The sequence below is a fragment of the Antechinus flavipes genome, chromosome 5 (assembly GCF_016432865.1).
Source record: "Antechinus flavipes isolate AdamAnt ecotype Samford, QLD, Australia chromosome 5, AdamAnt_v2, whole genome shotgun sequence".
Taxonomy (NCBI): domain Eukaryota; kingdom Metazoa; phylum Chordata; class Mammalia; order Dasyuromorphia; family Dasyuridae; genus Antechinus; species Antechinus flavipes.
The window spans coordinates 6,685,066-6,709,414 of record NC_067402.1 but is presented as its reverse complement, the minus strand read 5'-3'; the positions used below and the strand labels follow the sequence as shown (position 1 = coordinate 6,709,414).

General features: G+C 37.6%; 1 protein-coding gene across 2 annotated transcripts in view; it reads left to right on the top strand.

Moving 5' to 3' along the window:
* Window positions 1–24,349, top strand: part of DGKB (diacylglycerol kinase beta) — a 683,215-nt gene that overhangs the window by 161,405 nt on the left and 497,461 nt on the right. For both annotated transcript variants that reach the window (XM_052000688.1, XM_052000687.1), the window contains exon 3: window positions 14,831–14,907. In XM_052000688.1, the coding sequence (XP_051856648.1) occupies window positions 14,831–14,907 (77 nt within the window). The remainder of the gene's footprint in view (window positions 1–14,830; window positions 14,908–24,349) is intronic.

The window sequence follows — 24,349 nt, the reverse complement described above, 5'->3', positions numbered from 1 at the left end:
ATGAAAAATTGTAGTAGAGTGAAAATGAATTGATTCAGGACTGGGGCATCTCAGCTGGCTCCTATGGCTGGGCCGTCTCTGTGCACTTGAGATCCTGCCTGCCAGCCAGCTTGCTTCTGGCCATCATTTTGAAAAAGCTTCATTTGATGAGGGATATTCGGTCTCCAGGAAAAACAGTGGAAATTAATGGAATCAGTCCTTCGTCATTAGACCATTGCCAAGATCATGGTCTTTAACCCCATGAAGGGGGGAGAGAGAGAGAATGAGGTGAGGGGAAGGAGAGAACAAGCTTTTATTAAGTATTTAAATGTAAACAGCTTTGATCTGGAGTTAGGAAGATCTGAGTTCAAATCTGCCCTCATAATTACTAGGTGTGTGATCATGGGTAATCCAATTAATCTCTGCCTCAGTCCATCATGAAATGGGTTTACTCTATTTCCCAGTATTGTTGTGAGGTTCAAATGAGATGTTTACAATGATCTTAGCATAGTGTCTAGCATATAATAGGGCTTGAGAAATGGTAAAAATCAGAGAGAACTGAATCAGAGAAAACAATAAAGCAGGTGGTTCAGTGGATAGAGTGTTGGACCTGGAGGCAGGAAGACTCACTTACTTCAACTCTGACCTTGGACTTTTCTTACCTATATTTCCCTGGGCATATCATTTAGCTCTTTTTGCCTCAGTTTCCTCATTTATAAAATGAACTGGAGAATAAAGTGGCAAACCACTCCAGTATCTTTTCCAGGGAAACCCTGAATGGGGTCACACAGAGTTGTATGTAACTAAAGCAAGAAAACAACAATGCTTCAATATTTCAAGTACATTGAGAATGAATTGGTTTTGTGCCGGATCGGGAGAGACAAAGCTCAGGATTCAGATCCAAATGAAGTATGTGAGAATCATGGATCATAGTTTGAAAGAATTTAAAGAGAATCTCTAAAAGTCACAAAAAACTTTATTTTTAGGCCATAGATGAAGGGCTAGTCCCTAAAGGAAGTCTACAAAATCAGAAAGAGTTTGGGGAGAGTTTTATACTGAAAGTTTGGGACTTAGCAGGCTAACAGTCTACAAGGTTGTAAATTGCAAAAGAGAGATAAGAAGGAGCCAGGATGTCTTTTCAACTAGGTAAAGAGACAGGAGTTTTTTAGGAACGTCAGTCAGACAGGATGGAATTTTTGCAGAGGACATATAAGAAAGAACAGATAAGAGGTTTTATTGCTCCATATTCCTTAGCTATATATATAGTTTTAAGTCGACCCTTGGCTCTGACCCTTCATCTTCCCACTTCTACCTTTTGGGGACACTAACTCAGCATGAACTGAGCACATATGGACTTTAAGCCTAATCTCTTTCTTTACTGTTAGAGGCTCAAAAGGAGATACTGTTTGTAAACCTTACAGAGCTTTGCTGCCTGGGGAGACCACCTCCACAAGTGCTTTTTATAGCTTTTTGCTAACTGAGCAGTTTTCAAGAGTTATTGTGGCTCAAACAAACTTCGCCCATGGCCAGACTCTTGACAAGTCTCAGCATTTAGCTGGTCAGACAGCAGGTCAGTCCATCATTGCGGCTACAACACAAAACCTTCTCAGATTCTTTATCCTCTCATTTTGCTGTCACAGCAATCATTCCCATGACTTTTGGGATTAAAATCCTCCTGTCTGGATGCTTTCCCCTGTGACATAGCCTTTGGCCCATGGGATCTAAGTTACTTATCAGGAATCTTTAAATTTCTATCCTTTAGCATGATGTTTACCACAGAAAAAGTGCTCCTTTTTTCTTTCTTTTTTTCTCTATTCATTCATTTAAAATCTTATCACCTCAAAGTCATAATGATGCAGAAAAGGAAAGCTTGGATGCTGGTCCTTTCTCGGCAATAGGCATTGTCAAAATCACTTTGAAGTCTTGGCTTCGACTCTCAAGACAAGACATGATGAATCCCTATGGGATTTGCACAAACTGTAATTGTTCTAGGAATTCCATGATGGGAGACAGGAGAGAAGGTCATTTCAGGTTGTATGACTAAGGAAGGTTTTATACACAGCTAGAAATAAGCCTTAGCTAGTGGGGCTCAGGATGATGCACGTAGCAAAAAGAGCAGAATGTGTCAAAGTGAGTGAGCCTTGTGGTATGGCCAGATGCTTAACGAATAAACAAGGTTGATTAAAGAGTCCACATGGGATGCAGGTTCTACTAGTTCATCAGTCCAGATCTTGAGTCTGAATCCATTCTTTACCATTCACTTGGGGCAAAGAGAAATTTACTTTCAGATACTGGATCCAGAGAAAGAGTAGGATATGGTGTGGAAATGTTAACTGGGAAATAGAAAACTTGGGGTGATATAAATTACAAGTGGCTAGACATAGAAATTGGGAAATTAGCTGAAGACAGTTAAGAGCTAAGGCAAAGAGAAAATGGGAGATTTCCAAGTCAGAGATCATAAAAGATACGAGAGGCTAAGAGACACCCTCATTTAAAAGACTAGTGGTCCCAGAAGGACTAGCAGGTAGGAGGAAAACCAGGTTATCCATAGCATTATGGAAATGAAGATAAGTAGTTTCAAAAGGTACCTTATAAAATAGATTAAAATGCTACAGAAAGTAGAGGAAGCTGAAAGACTAAAGCCAGGAATAGATATTTCCACAGGATATATCCTTTTCCTCTAAAGAAATGATTTTCACTTTCTTAAAAAAAGATAGTTATTCAGTTAATCAACCTGGAGTTTTCTAAGAAGGGAAAGGCAATCAAGAGATATTTGTATTGTCATTATGATACATAGAGGGGTTTTCTTTGCATTATTTTCAAAATCCAGGTGTGCACATTTCCATAAGCATAGAAATTGTCCTAAAATGGCTTTTCTTCTTGAACAATAGATCTGCATTTTTATTCTAATCTCTTTAAGACTTTACTAACAATATCACATGGGCAGATCTAGACTCTGATTCATTAAAGCTCACCCTGGGATTCTGGAGGTGGAGCTTTCTCATTTGCAGCTGGCTATAATTTCCCTAAACCCTCTTGCTCACCTCATGTTTCAATTAAAGTGTAATATTGCTTGTTTCCTGTTTGGTAAGCCCCAATTAATTTGTGCTGGGCATAGGTATTAGTGTGAAGTAAATACAAGAGATAAAATTAACTAATGAGATTTGACCCTAAAGAAGACTTTGGGTTGAAACCCAAATAAGTAAATGTTGTTAGAAGAGAACCTAAAAGGCCTTTGGTGCATTCAATCCTACTGTAGGCAGTACCGATCTCTGAGATTTAAGAGTGGAATTTAACTGTGTGGTGTTCCTTCCTGACCTTCTCATTTTAAAATGAAAAAAAAAAAAAGTCCAGGTCCAGAGAAAGGGAGTTATGTGCCCAAGGTCACCTAAGTCTTAAATAGCAGAGGTCAGGTTCCTGATCTTTCACCCAGCACTCTTTTCTCTAAATTCCTTCCAGTTTTTAATACAATTTTGAATCAGAGTATATATAACTACATTGTGAAGTTTAAAAACAAAAAGTCCCCAACTGATAATTGATCAAACTATATGAACAAGTTTCAGATGAATTAAAGCCATCTATAGTTATATGGGAAACATACTCTAAATCACAAATGAACATGAAACCAACTTTGGATTACTACTTCACACCTATTAGATTAGCTAAGATAAAAGGAAAAGATAATGATAAATGTTGGAGGGAATATGGGAAAACGAGACACTCATGCATTTTTGGTGGAGTTGTGAATCATCCAGTCATTCTGGAGAGCAATTTGGAACTATGCATAGAGTTATAAAACTACATACCCTTTGATCCAGCAGTGCCACTACTGGGTCTGTATCCCAAAAAAGATTATAGAGGAGGGAAAAGGATCCACAAATGCAAAAATGTTTGTAGTAGGTCTTTTTGTAGTGGCAAAGAACTGGAAAAAAAAACTGATGGATGTCCATAAATTGGGGAATGGCTGAATAAGTTATGGTATATGAAAGTTATGGAATATTATTGTTCTATAAAAAGGATGAACAGGCTGATTTTATAAAGCCCTGGAAAAATCAGCATGAACTAATACAGAGCAAAACAATCAGAACTTGGAAAACATTGTACATAGCAACAGCAAGATTGTATAATGATCAACTATGACAGACTTGTTTCTCCTCAGTAGTTCAGTGATCCAAAGCAATCCCAATAAACCTTGGGTGGAAAATGTCATCCAAATTCAGAGAGAGAACTATGGAGACTGAATGCAAAACAACACATCCTGTGTTCACTTTTTTTTCTTATTCTTGTTTCTTTTCTTCTCTCATGGTTTTCCCCTTTTGTTCTGATTTTTCTCTCCCAACATTATTTATAAAGAAATGTTTTTAAAAATTAATGTGCACATATAATAACAACAAAATGTTTTCTACATGTAACTGGGGGGAAACAGATTTCTTAATTAAAAAATAAAATTTTAAAAAGTTAGAAAAATTGTGAGGTATACAAAGTTGAAAGACAATTTTAATAATTTACTTTTAAGCTCTTGCCTGCTTGGTTTTGAATGGCTTGATTTGACAAGGCACACAAGTCATTTTGATACACAAGAACTTCTTGTGGAAGAAAAGGTGGCTTCAGGCTTCTCCTTTTGAGGGAAGGAGGTTCATTGTTTCCACTCTTGGTAGAAAGCTGATCCCTCACTCTTCACACACACCTGAAAGGATAAATGGGCATGGTCTGCATATCTTCAGGATAATAAAGTGATAAGATGAAGGGCACAAAGGAGCCATTCCTTATTGTTAGCATAAGCCAGAAAAATCACCTCCCAAACATCACTAGGACACCCCAGCACAAACATGGTTTAGTTTCTTTTTTTTAATGTTTCCAAATTTTATTCTGTGAAACAATAAACTCTTAAAATGATAATCTTGAATGCCATAGTCATAATGAAGACATGGATTAATTACATGGTTTAGTTTCAACAATTTTCCAAATAAAATTATTCAGTGATTCTCAGGATTATGTCTTATGAAATTTGGAAAATGAGACCCCACCTAGTCCAACATTCAATCTACAGATGAGAAAATTGAGAAACTGTCCCTTGCTGCAGGGTAACTCATGGCAAAGTTGGGAGCTAAACTCAGGTCTTCTGGTTTCAAATTTAGTGTTCTCTTCCCTAGAAACCCTCTCCTCCTCCTCCTCTTCCTCCTATTTCCTCCCCAATAATATTTTATTGTTCCAAAAACATTTAAAGATGGTTTTCAGCATTCCTTTTTGTAAGATTGTATGTTTCATTTTTTTCTCCCTTCTTTCCTTACCTCTCCTCTCCCCAAGATAGCAAGTAATATGATATAGTTTAAATATGTACAGTCTTTTAAAACATATTTCCATATTTGTCCTGTTGAACAACAACAACAACAGCAACAACAAATCAGACCAAAAGGAAAAACAAAACAAAAGAAAAAAAGTGAAAATAGTATGCTTCAATCCAAATTCAGACTCCATAGGTCTCTCTCTGGAAGTGGATGACATTTTCCATCACAAGTTTATTGGAATTGTTTTGGATCACTGCACTGTTGAGAAGAGCCAAGTCCATCACAGTTGAACATCACATAATATTGTTATTGTGTACAATGTTCTGCTGGTAGAACCTAGTCTCATAAAGTGGTATTTATAACTTCAAATGGCGTCTTGTAACTGAATATGGGCATTCTGATATTATGATTTATCAGTACATATTTGTTTTATATAGCTTTTTAGTTATTTCTATACCTATATGCATAGGCTCACATACAAATTTCTCAGGTGAAAAGGAATTATGAGTGGGAAGAAAAATTAAGCTCTGCTCTAGAAGACTTACTGCCTCAATTTAATTTGATTGAAGTGTTTGAGTGAGTGAGAGGCACTTGTCTAGGAGATGGGCATACCAAAAAAAAAAAAAATGAGAAAAATGATCTCCTATTTCTCCAGAAGATTGTCTCTTAAGGAAATCAGGAAACCGAGGAGAGGGAGAGAATTGTAGGAGAGAAAAGCTGAGATGATGGAACTATTTCCTGAAGAAAGCTCCACTAGATTGGCTCAAGGATATCAATGGAGAGAAAATCTTTGGCCCAAAAGAGGGCCATCTCTTTCTTTGTAACCTGAGCAAAAAAAAAAAAAATCTGTGAGATTTGGATTTGGGGGAGGGAGGGAATTAGGATGTTCATGATGAAGGGTCTGCTTCTTCATTAATGCCCTTTTGGGGATATTGCATTCTGGGGGACCAGTTACTCTAGGGGGGAAAAGTGGCCTTCTACAATTATAGAAACCATTTTTCTCTTGTTGAATCTCCTGGATGGGGATAGTACTTTGAATCTGAGGTACTTTAAGAATGCTGGGCCAGGAAGTATTCCCAGAGTTTATGGAGAAAAGAATAGGTCATCTCCTCTGTCAATCTCTGATTCCTTTCATTTGTACAGGTATGTTCTACTTTTCATTTCTTTCCAGAATATTAGTCAGAATCCTATTTATAAATTCCCCTTAAGAAGGAATATTCTTTGGATAACTTTGCAATGTACTGCCTTTCTGTATATGTCATTCCAATCCATTATCATGCCTTACTGAGGAAGATCAAATGTAGCATTATTCCAAAAATCTATTTCTTCTTCACCAAGAAACACTAAAGCCCTCCACAGATGCACACTGAAATAAGTGAGTCAGCCCTTTTAGATTATTTGGGAAAGCACAAATGAGAGTTTAAATGCTTCACAGACAAAGAGGCTTTAGATTTATCAAGTGTTACATATTTCTGTTCTCTTTTCTCATACTATCCTGCCTCTAATAAGAGAGAGAATAAATCATAAGAGTCAACATTTATGTAGCAGTGCATAATGCAGCAACTCCATGAGGGAAATATATTTTTATACCCTCAGTGTGTATTCCTGTTTATTTGATAGATGAATAAATTGTACCTTAAAGGGGTGAGGTGACTTGCTCTGTTCTCTGATGGCTGGCCAATGATCAAAGCATGATCTGATTATTGTAGTTTCCCTGACTCCAAGGCCATTATGGCCTTCACCATGTTATATTTCTTATATTTTTTATTCTAGAACCATATATTTTGTTCATCTGGGTCCTGGCTTTTGTTTCTCACTCTGAAGAGGCCTTACTCACAGTTTCATGCTCAGTAGCTGTTGGAATCCTTACTAATTCTAACTAATTAGAGTTGATCTAATCTTACAAGAAGATGTTTTGGGCAGAACCTGAAACAAGGTACTAAGTAGAACTAATTAATACAAGGCTTGTGTTCACACCTTTACTCACTGGAGTTCAATGAGTTCACACCTCCCTTGAAGCTCGTTGGGCCAGAGAGCACTATGGGAGAAAACCCATAATCCCATTCTCTCAGAAGAGTCAGATAAAAGGCCAGCGATGAGAGCTCTATGGCAGAATACATTATTTCCTCTTGGCTGGTTGGTCGCAGAAGAAAGTTCAGCTGGACTCGAGAGGAGCGACTCTGGTGGCAGACGAAGGGTTTTCAGAGGATAAAGCTACGAGTGGAGAGTTCAGTGGACAACCAGATTCATCTTCATCTCACACCACTGTAGTTGGTGGCTGGGCTCCCCAGAAGGAGTCAAGAGAGACATTCCATCTCTGTGTTGGTTGGAGGCAGAAGAAAGCAGAGGCAGAGGCTGAAGGACAGAACCTTTGGATTTGGAGACATCCAAAGGGCTCTAAGCCTCTAAATCGTCTGTGCTTTGAGAACAAGAACTCCAACATTTGAACTCATAACAAGTAGCAAAAAGGATTGGGAATGATACATCAAAATATTAGAAATGAGACAAAATAGAAAAATGATAAAAACTATATATATATATATTTATTACCAATGTTTATACTGGAAAAAATGTAGGAGGCTAAAGTTAAGAGATTCAGACTTTAGGCAAGGTAGTCTGAAAGATATTTGAGGAAGCTTCTAAGAGTTTTAGGGTTTATGACATTGAATGAAGGAATTAAAATGTATTAATCACTATGCTGATTAATGGGAAGATAGATAATGGGAAGAGGGAGAGACAGTTTTCCTTCAAATATTTCATATTATAATAGGAAAGAGTATATATATATATGTGTGTGTGTGTGTGTGTGTGTGTGTGTGTGTGTGTGTGTGTGTAACACTTCCTTCAAAAAAGTTATGTTATAATTGAAGAGACTATACAAATACAAAGACTAGGATAACTGAGGAACATGGTTTAAATATGGCAGCATTTTAATGGACAAGAATAACTTAATCAATAATGAGTTTCTTTTTTGTGCCCCAAAGGTTTTTTAAATGCACCTTCTGGTTCCCAGCCAATTGTGCTGTTTCTTGCAAATATTTATAGCTTTTAAATAAAGTAGCACCTTCAAGGTAAACCTTATGCTTGCTAAGATTCTGCCTTGTCTTAAATCCATTATCAAAACTTCCCCATAGAACCGAATCTGACTTTCAAGGCCTATAGAGAGATGGAGCAAGAGATGGCAAGGATCACTAAATTTATGTGGATGACAAAGATAATATGATTCCCAATATTTTCATATTGAGTTAAAAAAAAAGTCATCTTTCTCTCCTCCCTCCCTTCCTCCTCAGTGGGAACATTATTAAATGTCTTGCCCTAACTGAATCACATAAAGTAATGAGAATAAGAAACTGGTATGTGATAATAAAATGCCACTATGACTTTAAGGACATCCAGTGTATATATCTATGTACACAGATATGCAGGTACTTACTTGAATTTGCTTACACCTCCACATTTCGGTCTATGTATCTATTCATCCATGCATTTATTTATGCAGGGATACACACATGTTTTCATGCATTCATTCATGAATTCCAACCACTGGGCAGGGACTAAACCTCCTCTGCTGACTCCTGCACCCTCAGTCTGGACTCTCCTCCACAGACAGGGGCTGGTAGTAAGTTGTACCAGCTGTTGGTTGGTGATGATCACTTCAAGGGGGCTGGGGCTGTGAATTTTGGGATGTAGAACCCCTGTACTCTGTGGTAGAGGGTCTCTCCTCCCAATCTCACCTACTGGGCTTCCTGGCTTTCAGACTCTGGCCATGGTGCCACAGAATGGGTATTCAAGGTCAAGATCAAGGCTGCCTCTTCCTCTCCTCCCCACATGTGACAGGCCATCCATCTAGAGCTTCTTTTGGATGCTGCTGGGCTAACAGACCATTCTGAGCTGACTTCAAGGCAGGGACATTCTGCAAGAGAAAGAGAGGAAAGACCATACCCCCAGTGCATGGGGATATCCTGAAGCCCCACTTATGAGAAGACAGATGTAACTTAAGACAAACTAGAAACACATTTCTGTAGAGGGCTGGAACTCTGAAAAGGTGTACTTAAATTTAGATCATTAAGGTACATATAGTTAAACATATACTTAGTACTTAGTATGGTGACGTAATGGTTGCCCTTGCTCAGTGTGGTATAGTGATATAATCGTACTGAAGTACTTAAGGTCTGGGACAACTGAAAACTCAGCCACACACACAAAAGAAGAAGCCAGACTCCAGACCCCATCTTTTACCAGCCACGTGGTAGCTCTCCTGCCTCCTTCACTCCTCCACTAATACCAAGGACTCGGGCTGATCCTGAGGTCCTCCACAGAGCTAGCCTGCCTGGACATTACACATTTCAAACAGAGGCTGAAATTTGCATCAAAAAAGGGAATGGATGAGAGCACTAACTCCTAAAAGTATCTGAGCTGGAGGACCAAAGGGACCTCTTATCTAAAGTAAAGATGGGCAGTAATTGAAATAACTGAGGCCTGAGCAGAGAAAAAGAGAAGCCAAGTTGGGAAGGACTATTTTTGCATGAATCCTGCAAGAGATACTGAGTTTCCAGCCTCCCAATTCAGTCAACAAATGTTTAGATTCTCTGTTTTGGGCTAATTGCACAAATTCTTAATTCATTCTGTTATTGAATTAAAATGTTTGTTTGGTGGGCTTGAAACAATAATAACATTTATAGTAACTACTGCAATAATACCAATAGCTGATTTTATAAAAATTATAGAATAATAGAATAATAATAATTAACCTTTATAATATCTCCTAGGATAATATGAACAAGTAATATTTATAATTCTTATAAATAGTCTTTAGAAGTCCTACTAGAATAAGAACATCAATAATAATGGATATAATTTATAATATCTGTTACAATGATAAATAATTTTTATAGAAAGCACTAGAATAATATCAGCTACAACTAACATTTATAGTACCTACTGGGATAATAACTAGCTACTGGAGTTACTAATGTAGCATCTATTAGAATAATATCAACAACAATATTTATAATGCCTGCTAGAGTATTAATATCAACAATAACTCAAGATTTTAGCAGCTACTAGAACAATGTCAACAGCTAATAAATAATAACTAATAACTATATAATATATAATAGCTAGTACAATGGTACTTATTGGATAATAAAAATAGGAACTATGAGAATGATAACATCAACAACTAATGTTTATAGTACCTAATAACAAAAAACTAATACTATAATATCAATTGGAATAATAATAATGGATATAGTATCTACTAGAATAATAACAATTATACCAAGGCCAACTAATACTTATAGCACCTATTAGAATATTTGTAGCATCTGTTATGGGCCAGGGATTGTGCTAAGTATTTTGCAAATATTCTCTCATTTGATCCTTACAATAATCCTGGCAAGTTTGGTGCTGCCATTATCCCATTTTTACAGATTGGGAAACCAAAGGAGACAGAGGTTATTGTTGTTCATCATCCATTTTCAAAGTAGACCAATGGCGATGACTTGACTGACATGTGAGACAGAGTGCAGTCTTTAGCTCCATCTTCCAGAGTCATTAGAAACCAATGAACCAATTTTTTCTTCTGGAGAAAAAAATTCAAGACCTCTGGTGATGGCCCAGATACAATGTGTGACCTTTGTGTCTTCATTGTCTGACCAAGCTCAAAGCATTCCATGGTAACTGTGTCAATTGCCTCGGACCTTTGGGACACGTTGTTCTCATCTGGCATTTCCATCAGTGAAAGTCTTTACATAGGGAAGAACCCTCTTGTTCATCAGTTTGTTTGTGACTTACCAATTACCCTCAGACTGGGTTAGCCTATCTGCTGACATGGTTTTACTGAGGAATAGCCACCGAGAATGTTACAGCTTCTTGGAGCTACAGATGAGAGTGGAGTGAATCAGGTGGACAATAAAGGTAATGAGCAGCTCCAAATAGATCTTGGCAAGCCTGTCTACTAGGGACATAAATCTTTCCTGAACATCCATCCACCCCAGCAGGTAGAGGTTAAATGACTTGCCTAAAGCCAGACAGCATTAATAATTAGATAATTTTTTTTTCATGAAAATATCAGGGATGTGTAGAAGCAGAAAAAATCCATGTAACAAGGAGGACTTTGATCTCTGTATCACCCTCTGTCAAATGATTTAAGGCATATAAAGTAATTGACAAACCTTAAAGTGCTATATAAATGCTATTATTGTTTTTATTTCATCATCATCATCATCATCATCATCATCATCATCATCATCAGGGTCACTACTAAGTCTAAATCTCTGACGTGACACTTGATAGTGACAGGAAGTAGAGATTGAGAGAAATTTCCAGCAGGTAAAATTTTAGTCTGGGAGACTTTTTTCCCTTTACTCTCCAACGATAGTTGAACTTTTTGGTTTCCTTTGCCTGTTTCTCCAACGAACATCTGTCTTAACACTCGTAGGCATACAGTTTAATGGATTCCCACCATCTCTGAAAAAATCAATTCATGGCTTCCCCTAGGACACTGGAAAGATGAAAGTGATCATCAGAGACTGCAGTACTTTTTACTAAGAGGAACTTAGTGCAATAAGGTATATAAAGTATTTTTTGACCAGATTTTATAATTTGGAATTCCCAATTTAGAAAGCCTCTCCACTGATATCAATAAGCAGTTTTCTCTGCACTTTATATGCTTAAAGAAATTCTTAGGACACTGAGAAGTTGAGTGGCTTGGTAAGGTTCACATGAAATAGTGCTGGAAGGCAAGTTTTCCCAGCTCTAATACTAACCACAATACCATCCTGCCTCTTCTGAAGGCTATCATCCATGGAATAAATGAAGGTAAAATAAAACTGACAGCCTTCATTATATGAGTCTAAGAAATGATTTATAAAAAGTGTAAGTCTGTCTAGGTTTCTAGAGAGTTTTGTAGAACAGAGGATCTTAAACTCTCATACATCCTGGAGTTCTTGACATATGGTGAAGCTTGTGAACTCCTCACAAGGAGGAGTTTTTAATGAAATTTTAATGAATTTACTAAATTCGTTTTAATGAATTTATTAAAATACATAGGATTAAAAACAAATAAATTCTATATTTTCAAAGGAAGATGCATTTTTTCATTGATGTTCATGAACACCCAGAAATTCATCTATGCACCCTGGGTTAAAAACACTGACCTCAAGAAAGTTTCATGGAACGATGAGTGAATTCTCTAGTGGATATGAATAAGAAGGTTTGGGCATACATCCTACGGGATCTCCCATCTCCCTTTCCCATCCTAGGAAACTGGAAAGACCATTAGTCCTTTCCTTGCTAGAGATCTTGACTTCCTTTCGGGCTGATGCTATTTGTCAGCTGAAATAAATCACCACATACTTATAATGATGCTTGGGGGAAACATCCTTTCAGTGGGTTTCTGATTAAATGACTAAATTTTTGATTTGTAAGAAAGAACAACATCCCAGAAACTGGATGTTTTACACTTCAGAAAATTCCTGATGAGCCAGTTTCTAAGGGATAAAGTTTTTACTTTCCAGAAATCCAGCAGGATTTCTCAATTTGAGTCAGGAGACTTTGGGTTCTTGGCATAGACCTGGGAGAATTCCTGCTTTAAGTACCCTCTAGAAAAGACTAGTAATTCCTCTCCTGCCCTTCCACACCCAGAAGATTTGCTTTGGCAAGAGGGTACGTGATCTGTCCAGTGGCACAAAGCCACACAGCTTTGTTGTTGTTGCCATCCAGTGACACACCTGTGTGTAGCTTCCAAATCTATGTCATTTACTTTGTAAAATGTTTTAAAATTAATTGTATTTGAATGCTGTCAAGTGCAAATAAAGCAAAAGCAGAATTATTTTTCATATCCTGATAATTTCCAATTAAAGGATAGAAATCTAGAAAATTGTCAGTGCTAAAAACATCCTGAAGATGAGTTTACAATGAATGCATTTCTAACCATGTCAAAGCCATTTATTAAAAGCCTTCAGTGATTTCCTCTTTTCTTCAAGATAAAATGCAAGCTTATTGGTGTGCCATTCAAGACCACCTACAAATCTGACTCATTTTCCTTTCTAGGCTTACTTTAAATTTAATCCCCAGCATAGACTTTATTTTCTGTCCTAACTGGATTCTTCAGGGTTTGATCTTCCACTGGGTACATTTGTATAAACTCTCCCTCAGGCTTACCACATCCCTCTGCCTCTTTCAGAGTCCTCATCATTGTTCAAGCTCAGACCAAAGGTAGCCATTTGATGAAACTTCTCCTGATCTCCATGATTAACATTATCTTTCCTTAAATTACTTTGCATTTATCTTTCTGAATCTGTGTTTTTCCTTTGGGTCCCCTGGTAAGCTGGAAGTTTTGGTTGTTCTTGTTCAGTTTTGTCTAATTCTGTGGGCCACAGTATTCCAGCACCATCCATGAGCTTAATTTAGCAAAGATATGAAACTGGTTTGTGATTTCCTTCTCCATTGGCTTAAGGCAAACTTAAGTGACTTGGCCAGGAAGTAACTTGGCCTATCACAGTAGTTTAAATATAGCTCATTCAATTTTCCCAGTCATATCAGTTCTTACAAGTGGGTTTAAAAAAATATTTGCAGGGGTATCCAACAATGTAAAATTATCAATTGAAACCTGGAGGAGAACAGAAGGGTCCTGCAGTCCAGAGGTATCATGGTCCCCACTGTACAGTACTTAAAGCAAGTTAAAATATAATTAAGAAATATATAACAAAATAAAAATACTTTAAAAACCCAGCTCCTATCATTTTTTTTTTAAAGTCAGTGTGGGGGTTCTTATGCATGAACACTGACCTGGCTTCTATTAGAGTTGGAGGCCAGTTGACTGAGTCCTACCCTCTCTTGTTGATTGATGTGGAAACTGAGGTCAGACATGTGGCATGGCAGATTTACCATAAGCTGACAGCAAACAAAATTGGAATACTACTCTTTCTATTCCAAATCTCCATCTCTCTCCCTTATTAGCCATTATCTGGTTTATCTTATAGGCTTTCTCTCCAGTGAATTATGATTACTCCATCCTCTCATATTTATATCAGTTCTTGTTTTTAAAGCTGTGGGAATAAGCTTTGCATGACTTCACATGGATAATTGGTGTCGTGGGGCTTGCCTTCTCCACAAGTGGGGGAAGAGAGAAAAGTGGGGAAAAAAAGAAAAGAAAGTTCCAAAAAAAAAAAAAAAAGAATTCAAATGGTAAAATAACAAAATTGAGAATACAATCCATAAGGCCTCTCATTTTCCCTCTTCTTCACATCTTGACATTTTACTTTATATTAAGACCATTTAGAGAATATTGAAATCAGTTTGTAGCCCATATTTTTGGTATCTCTTTATGTTAATAGCCTGAAGGGAGAACTGGGATCTGTGTCCTCTGCTTGAAAATCCTTAAGGACAGAGATTGATGGGTTTGTTTGTGCTTAATCAATGTTCAGTGATTTTTTTTTTTTTTGGGGGGGGGGAGAGAGAAAGGTCACCACAAATAGACCTTTATATTTCTTGATCTAATCTACTGTAGCATTGATGAACTAAAAAATTATATTAATATATTTTCATTTTATCTACAGATTCTACAAAAAAAATCAAAGATGTCCTGGGAGAATTCCATGGCAATGGCGTCCTAGCAAAGTATAATCCTGAAGGGGTAAGGGTACTTTTTTCTTGCTTCATTCAGTGTATTATAGTAACATTTGGGGAAGATGGAGCATTATTGTTGTGTCCTAATTTCCATGCAAATTATGTAAATGTCATGTAAATGTATGTAAATGAAGTAGTCAAGGTTTGGGCTCCTTTGTGGTTTTCTCATATGACCCCTGCCTGAGAAGGAATTTGGAATAAGTGATTACTTATCTAAGTAACCAGGAGTATGACTTTTCTGGCAACCCTATAGTATGCCTTCTGGAGGTGATTCATTCTCCTTGGGAGCTCTTTGTTTCTTAGGACCCACATGATCCCTAATCGACTCCATACCTAGCCCCATTGTATGGATCCTCCTATGGCATGGCATGTCATCTACTCACTTTCCCATCACCTCAATCCCAGAGTTCCAAGCACAGAAATGGGTTGTCCTTGAACAGTGGATTAGTGCTGAGTAAAGGACTGGCCAATGATGGGGCTGAACCTGGCTGAGAGCTTGGGGAATGCGAGGGATACAAGAAGAGGAAAATAAATGAAACTGCCTTGTGTCCATGCCTAGTCCGCTGACAAGTTGAACCAGACACATCTTGACCCAGCTTCCTTCCAGGCCCAATTCCAAGTCCTTCTTCTGCTGAGATCTTTGTTCCATATTCCCTCTCTCCATTCCCACATCCTCTGTGTGTGTCCTGAGTTGTGTAGCTAGTCACAGTGATAAGGTGAAGTCTAATTTTGGGGGTTTCTGGTATGGGAACCAAAAATATGATGAGGTTTAGGTTTTGGGGTTCCCTTTCATAGGGAACCAAATGATAAAGTCTAGATTAAGGGAACCAAAATGAGATTAGGGTTTCTGGTGGTCAAGGAGTTAAATGATAAGGTCTAACGGCAAGTTCTGGGTTCAGTGAACCAAATGGAGAGGTTTGGCTCCCCTGTACCCCTTTGGGTTTGGCACAAGGATAGGGAGTTTGGGGGAAACCCCTTCTAGTGGCACAGAGATTCTCTGTAAAGACATTCACAGACCTGAAAAACTTGATTGATAAAAATGGTTTATTACGGGATTGGGAAGTAATGTTAGAAATCCTGACAGAGAGGCAAAGTTTCCTTGGGGAAATAGATGAGGATAAAGAGAGGGTAACACTAGAAGAGAATATTATTCCAATGGGCAGAGGTTTCCTTGGCATAACATGGCATAGCCTTGCATGGCATAGCATGGCATGTTTAGAACCTGTGCAAATAGAGGATTTTAGATTGGCTCTTTTATAATAGGAGCTTTGGCTACAAACTGAAGGGGGCTAGTGGGTGGCGTCCAAGTTAGCTCATCTACAAGCTGGGTTTCAGCTTGAGCTGAAATTTGAATAGAATACAATTTCTTTAATTGAATAGGGTTGGAGTTTGAACCAATCCCACCTAGATAACAAAATGAAACTGTTTGTCTTGTTTTCTCTGGGCAGAGTCCCTCACTGAGGCAGAGTTGAAGATTTTCTCCTTCAAGGATTTTTAGAGTTTCGGGTCCCTTCTTCAATAGGTTGTCTCCTCTCTTAAGAGTGTGATCTCTTGGAGAGCAGCCACTCACTTTACCCTTTATTTATATTCCTGACATTTAGCACTATTCTCAACACATAAATGCTTGTTAATTGATGGACTCATTGATTTCTTGGAGCATCCCGACACAGCACCAATACTTTTTGAAGAGTGGGGAAGCCTATTTCCTACAAGGATTCCCTTTTAGTTCGGAATAGTTCCATTCATTAAAAATTTATTCTGGCATGGAGCCTAAATAGACCTTTCACCTGTTGGTCCTGGTTCTGCCCTCTGAGGTCAAACGGAATGACTCAGTCCCTATTTTCCCATGAGGGGCCTTCAGATGCTTGAGGACCATTCCATCCCTCACCCTAGTCTCTCTCCATATTATGCATCATCAGCCCTTTTAACTGAGGCTCCCATCCAGCACAAATGCTGGACTGAGGACAGTTTAGAGAGTCAGGGCTCTTCTCAGAAAGGCCCATGCCATGGGATGGTGCCTTAGATTAGAATAAGTATTCAGAGCTACTGATCCCATTTGATGTCTACCTGTCATACAACTCTCACCTGTGGCTCCAAGAAGCTGCAGAACACACAATGTGAACCTTCCCTTCTGCCCCTCCCCAATCTCCTCCCTTCCTTCCCCTTTGGTAAAAAACCTCAGCAGAGGGACTGAGCCACATGTCTAGTAACTATGGCTCTCAAACCCTTCATTGAGTTAGGGGTACATCTACCCCAACCATGTGAAGATTTCTGCTGGTGGAATGGGTGGATGAGAACAATCTGTTCCAGTGGCCACATGAAAGCACTGTGGAATGCTAAGACCTTGATCAGATATGGAAGATGCCAAGGTCATGCACTGCATCCTGGGCCATCACCAATTGTTTTGATTTCAGAGTGACTGGAAGAAAGAGTGAGGCTGTTGACTCGCACAGTTCTGCCTCACTTAAATCCAATTCACATACAACATAAGATGTCACCTTGTGATGTCATCTGGTCTCTTTGCAAACAAAGAATGAACAACAGCGGGTTGTAGAAGCTAATAGAGCATTAACAGGGTTACAGGTTTAGCCCCAGAAAGGCTCTCTTTGGCCAAGTGCTCCCATCTTACAGAGGAGGAAGCTGAAGCCAAGAAAAATCATGGGATCTCACAGGTGAGAAAGTGACAGAGATAATGCCCTTTCACCACAATCCAGAACTCTGTCCACTAACCCACACTGCCTCTCCTCTGAGAGAAAAGCCAAACAGCGATGGTGGTAATAGCTGCCATTCTCTGAGCTTTTAAGATTTGCAAAGCACTGGACATAGTTTGTCTCATGGGAGCCTCCCCAGTCTTTGAGGGAGATATTGTTATTGTCCCTATCATACAGATGTGAGATTCAAAGAGCTCCAATCAATTGCTCCAGATCACAGAGGAAGTTTCAAACTCAAGACTTCCTGCCTCCAAATCAGCATGCTAGTCATGACACCCTGACTGTGTGGCCTCTTTGTGTATCTTAATTAGTGTTTTACAATCAAAACTTCTAAGGCCAAATAAAGATTTTTTGAGCATCTCTCAATTTTATATAATCCATACATTTATTATTATTATTATTAATTATATGGATATATGGATAATTTGGTGGTGTCCCCTAAAAAAGAAACATTCAGTCTCAAAGATACTGACTCCAACATCTGACTAACCCTTTGCCTGGAAGCTCTGGAACAATGTAGAATGGAGGGAATTAAGCATCTTTTCTCTCCCCTTTCCTTATCCACTCCAGCCCCCAAACACTATTAGACAGTCAGATACTAAAAGCCTTCATCTTCTTCTCCAGATTTCTGAGCCCAGAGAAATCTCTTGAAATATACGTTGATAAATGATCAGTTGGTCAACAAGCATTAAGTGCCGACTGCTGTGTGAGGCAGAATGAAATCTGCTGCAGGAGAGAGAAGGGAAACAGGAATAATTCCTCAAGGAAAGAGGAGACATAAATCAAATAAATACATGCAGTATATATGAAAATCAAGAAAAAAAATATTGGCTTGTTTTGTGTGAGGGTGGAACAGGCAGAACCACCCATCATCTCCCCTCTGACCCTATGGGATGCAATTCCCAAGACTGTGCCAGATGAGACACCACCCAGATAACATAACACTAAGCATCCAGGGGTCACATTGCTGGTTCTGGAGTCAGGAAAGTCTGTGTTAGAATTTGACCTGAGACACTTACTGGATGTATGACTCTGGACACGTTTCTTAACTTTCCCTGTCTCAGTTCATAATTGTCCCTATATCCCTAGGTTTTGAGGATTAAATGAGATGAAATTTGTAAAGTGTTTTCTAAACCTTAGAAGTGCTAAATAAATATTAGGTATTATTATTATTACTATAAAATTATCTTGTGTTCTCAGTACTAGATTTTTTCTCTCTTTCTTCTCCACCTTTTGACAAATCAAGAAAAACACTTTCATTGAGGCTACATAAATTCCCGCTTCATTACCAGAGATAATAGTGATGGTTATTAATTGGAGAAAGAGGGATTGAGCAGGGAAGGAAGGGTATCCCTCTCCTGACCCTTTTACTGCTTCAAACTCTGAATAAAGCCTAGATACCTTTCTTTGTATCCACCCTTTGGTACTTCTAAGGCCACCAAGTTTCTGGGATATTTCCCACTGATTATTCTGTGGCCCAGATTATGATAAAGTAGCATGAGCTTTGCATGTTCTTTCAATTTAGAAAGAATTCTGATCTTGACTCAGAGATGGACTGTCATCTAAGGAGCGGCTTAGCTAGTCCAAAAAGGTTCATTATTATCTGGTGGATTTCGGAGTGTTTAACTATAGCTAAGACATAGAGAAGTTGCTATCAGCATCAGTGCAAGTACACCCCATGACAAAATCATGATGTGATTTGATATGTGAAATCAGGCACAGGCAAAATGATGGGGACTCCATTCCCTCACACCCTCCTGTTCACCTCTTAAGACCATGTGCTTCTCTTGATTTCTGGGAATTCTTGATTATATCTTCTGTACAATGAATTTCAGAGTTATCTCCTTCTATGTTTTCCCCCACATCCTCCATTATTTTTGGTTTTCTTTTGAAGTAAAGGATTTAGATTTATTATTTCTGTTTACAGGTGATTGAGATTGAGAGACCTGGGAAGTCTTTAGTAAGTAATGCCAGTCCAAGAGAGTGATCCTTGGCAAATAAACTTCAGCTACTTCCCGGGGAAACATCTTCTTGATTAGATTCTTGCCCATGGTTTTTGTTAGCAAAAACTCACTTTCTCCTTCTCCTCTCTCCTACTTCCTCTTTCTTTTTTTTTCTTTTCTTCTTTGTCTCTTCCCTTTTCCCCTCTCCCTTTCTTTATCCTTCTTCCTTTCTTCTTTCCAATATCTCTCCTTTTTCCTTCTCCTTCCCCCTCTCTCATATACTCCCAACTTTTATCGATGTCAACTTTTATTGGTTTTCTTTGTGAACAACCTAAGAGTTGTGTTGTTGTTGTTGTTGTTGTTTTTTTTCCTTTGATAGTATTTTTTTTCTGAGTATATGGAAAGATCGTATTCATCATATATTTCTGTCAGTCTTTGTGTTCCAATGTTTTCCCTCCCACGCCCCCAAGATAGAAAACAATCTGACATACATTAAATTGTGCAATTCTTTTAAACCTATTTCCACATTTATCATGTTGAGCAAGAAAAATCTGACCAAAAGGGGGAAAAAAACACAAGAAATAAACAAAGAAACTTAAAAAATTAAAAAGGTGAAAATACTATGTTTCAATCCAGCATTCAGCCTATGTGGGTCCTTTTCCCTCTTTTCTGATCTCTTTGGGATAATCCAGTAATGACACTGTTCAATGAAAGGATATGCAGTTTGATACCTCTTTGGGCATAGCTCTACATTGTTCTCCTGAATGATTGGCTCATTCACAATTCTGCCAACAATGTATTAGTGGTCCAGTGACCCACATCTCCTTCAACATTTATCATCTTCTCTTATCATTTTAGCCAATCCTGCCATCTTAGCCAATCCTGTCATCTTAGCCAAGATATATAGTGATACTTCAGGGTTGTCTTAATTTATATTTCTCTAATCAATAGTGATTTCATGTGAGTAGAAATGAATTTGATTCTTCATCTGAAAATTGCCTATTCATGTCCTTTAACATGAATAGTCAGTTGAAGAATGACTTGTATTCTTATAAACTTGAGCATAACCCTTTTTAGAATCCTTGGAACTGACATTTAGTTCCAACCATCCAAATTGTCTACTTGTTTTGTTCTTTAGTCACAAGTTGTCCAAGTCATAGCCTTTCTGCTGTCCTCTTCTATCTCTGTATTCATTCATGTGCCCCCCATGCTTCCTTTCTGATGCCTTATTTTCATTGCCCCCTTCGAATCTGATAGAGCCACTGATGTTGTCTTCCTTCTTGGGCTTGTTTCATTTGGGAAAAACAGAAAAAAATGTGTTTAGCCCAGTAGTTCCAGTAGCAAGATTGAGCCCAAGGAATGCCATTAAAAGTCAATATCTTGTCCTCCAGCTGCCAGAAGATTCCTGTCTCCTCTAACAAACTCAGCTAATTCTCCTATTTGGATTCATACAGGGGAAGCTACTATTGATTTATGAGAAACCTTAAGTCCAAGAAAGCAGAATGGAAATCAGAATTCTACCTTCAGGGACTACTGCCAGTGCCCTGGAAATGCTATTAATGAATATCTTGGTGTTTCTGAAGCTGAAAACCCTTGAGGACTAGAACATGTTCAGAAACCATTGCCCTGTCTGTTGGACACAATTGCAGAACTGCTTTGAGTCAGGCTGAACATCCAGATGGAACATGTTTTTGTTTACAAAGTGACCTCATTGCTATTGCTGATCACTTGTTAAAATGTCCCTTGGGACTCATTACCAATGAAATGATTTATTATACCAGGAGGCTTTCTTGGTCATGGGATAGCAGTTTACAGGCTAATTACCTGATTTGTTGTTTGAGACAAATGTGATGTCAGGCTTTTTAATAATTCAGGAACTCTTCATAAATCTACTGATCGATGGGTGAAATCCATTATAAAAATGTGAAGCAGCTGGAAAATAACGAGTTGAACTTGGTGAAAATGGTTGCTTTCTAGTCTGAATATCTGAATATCTTCCTTTAGGAAAAGCTCAATGATGTTTAATGTTGAGTTTTCAGATTAATATGTGTCTTGGTAAAAATCAGTGAGAGGTAATTAGGAAATGGTTGAACCCATTGGACAGTTGGGAAGTCTTTAGAATCAGTTACATCATCTAGTGAACTCCATAGGACCCCAGTGACTAGAAAGTTGTAATAGACCTATGGACAGAGAATTTTTTTTTTCTGGACCCAGAGATCTATTTCATCACAGAGTTAGTTGGTAAAGATGGATGTTTACGGATGCTCATTGATTCAAGACAAATGAAGACTACAATGGATTCTCTCTCTCTCTTCCTCTTTCTCTCTCTCTCTCTCTCCATGAATAATTCATTCCTTTTCTCCTCATAAGACTGTGTATCTGGGAGTGGAGATTTGAGCATACATCTGTACAGATGCCAATCCACCCAAATCCCTCCCAAGTGTTTTGAAAACTCTGCAAAGGACAGCTGCTTTTCTAAGTTGCTTGTTAATCAGTTTTATTATGTATTTTAAAATTCTTTAAGTATCTAGAGAATATTAAAGCATGTTATTGTTCAGAAGAAGTTTTGACCTGCCAGAGACTAGGGAAATACTTTTTTTTTACTTACTTTGCAAATGTGTATATCTATATAAAAGCCAAAAATGTATAATACATTTGACATGGATGTGCATGTATCTTCTATAAAGAGGAATGTAATTATGTAATTTTATTTCCTTTATAAATGCTTTCCTCCTTAGCTCATAAAATTTAGAAATTGTTTGAAGATGAATTGCAGCCCACTTTTAAATTTCCAGCTGAGAATATCAGCATTATCAAAGCACCTATTCTGTTCCAGAACTTGTGCTAAATGCTTCACAAATATTTTTTTCATATAATCCTCACAATCACCCTGAGAGCAAAGTGCTATTGTGTTTCTCATGTCACACTTGAGGACACTGAGACAAACAGGTTAAGTGCTTTGTCCTATGTCACACAGGTAGTAAGTGATGTCAAATTTGAACTCAGATCTTCTTGGCTTCACACTTAATACTTTATTGTATTACCCAGCTGTCTTTGTCTGAAGTCTAAACATGGACATCAAAGTCAAGGAATCCTTATTCAGTGCCTTACCAAGAAAAGTGCCAAGAAATTACTTTACAGTTAGATAAAATAACAAAATTCATCTGGAAAACAAAAGGTCAAAAATTTCAAAGGATCTCCAGGGCCAGATGGATGTACAAAAGAATTCTACTAAACATTTAAAGAACAATTAATACTAATACTATGTAAACTATTTGGAAAAATAGAGAAAGAAGGAGTACTGCCAAATTCCTTCTGTGACAGAAAATATGACATAGATACCTAAACCAGGAAGGTCCAAAACAGAGAAAAAAATATAAAGCACTCTCCCTAATGAATATTGATGCAAAATTTTTAAATTAAATATTAGCAAAGAGATTATAGCAACTTATTAACAGGATAATATACTATGACCAAGTGGGATTTATACCAGGAATGCAGGGCTGGTTCTATATCAGGAAAACTATTACCATAATTGACCATATAAATAACAAACCAACAGAAATAATATGATAATTTCAATAGATGAAGAAAAACCTTTTGACAAAACACTGCATTCATTCCTATTAAAAACACTAGAGAGCACAAGGATAAAAGGCTCTTTCCTTTAAATAATAAGCAGTATCTATCTAAAATCTGCAGCAAACATTATTTGTAATGGAGAGGAGCTGGATGCATTCCCAATAAGATCAGGGATGAAACAAGTATGTGCATTATGACCACTGTTGTTCAGAATTGTACCAGAAATGCTGATTTTAGCAATAAGAAATGAAAACGAAATTAAAAGAATTAGAATAGGCCACGAAAAAATAAAATTATCACTCTTTGCAAGTAATACCATGATATACTTACAGAATCCTAGAAAATCATCCAGAAACCTCTAGAAACAATTCACAGCTTTAGCAAGTTGCAGGATATAAAATAAATTCACAAAAATCATCAGCATATCTATATATTACTGACAAAGCCCATCAGTAAGAGATAGAAAGATAAATTCCATTTAAAATTATTATAAACAAAATAAAATACTTGGGGGTATACCTGCCAAGACAAACCCAAGAACTATACGAACACAATTACAAAACACTTTTCACATAAATAAAACCAGATCTAAACAACAGGGAAAATATCAATTGTTCATGTCTATGCCAAGCCAATATAATAAAAATGACAATTCTGCCTAAATTGGTCTGCTTGTTCAATGTTACACCAAATTGCCAAAACATTATGTTATGGGACTAGAAAAAAAATAATAATAGCAATTCTTCTAGAAGAACAAAAAGGTTAAGAATATAAAGGAAGTTAATGAAAAAAAAATACAAAGGATGGAGGCTTAGTGGTAGCAAACCTAAAACTGTATTATAAAGCAGCAGTCATCAAAACCATTTGGTGTTGGCTAAAAAATAGAGTGATGGATCAGTGGAGGAGATTATCTAACATATGTATCTATCATACAACACAATAAACAAGGTCTATAGCAATCTAGTATTTGATATGCTCCCACACTCAAATTTCTAGAATAAGAACTCACTATTCAACAAACAGTGCTGAGAAAACTGGAAAATAATGTCAGAAACTTGGCATAGACTTACATCTCACATCACATACCAAAATAAAGTTAAAAGGGATACATGATTTGGTCATAAAGGCTGATACCATAAACAAATTAACTGAATAAGGGATAATTTCCCATCAGTTCTTTGGAGAAGGGAAGAAGTTATGACCAAAGAAGAAC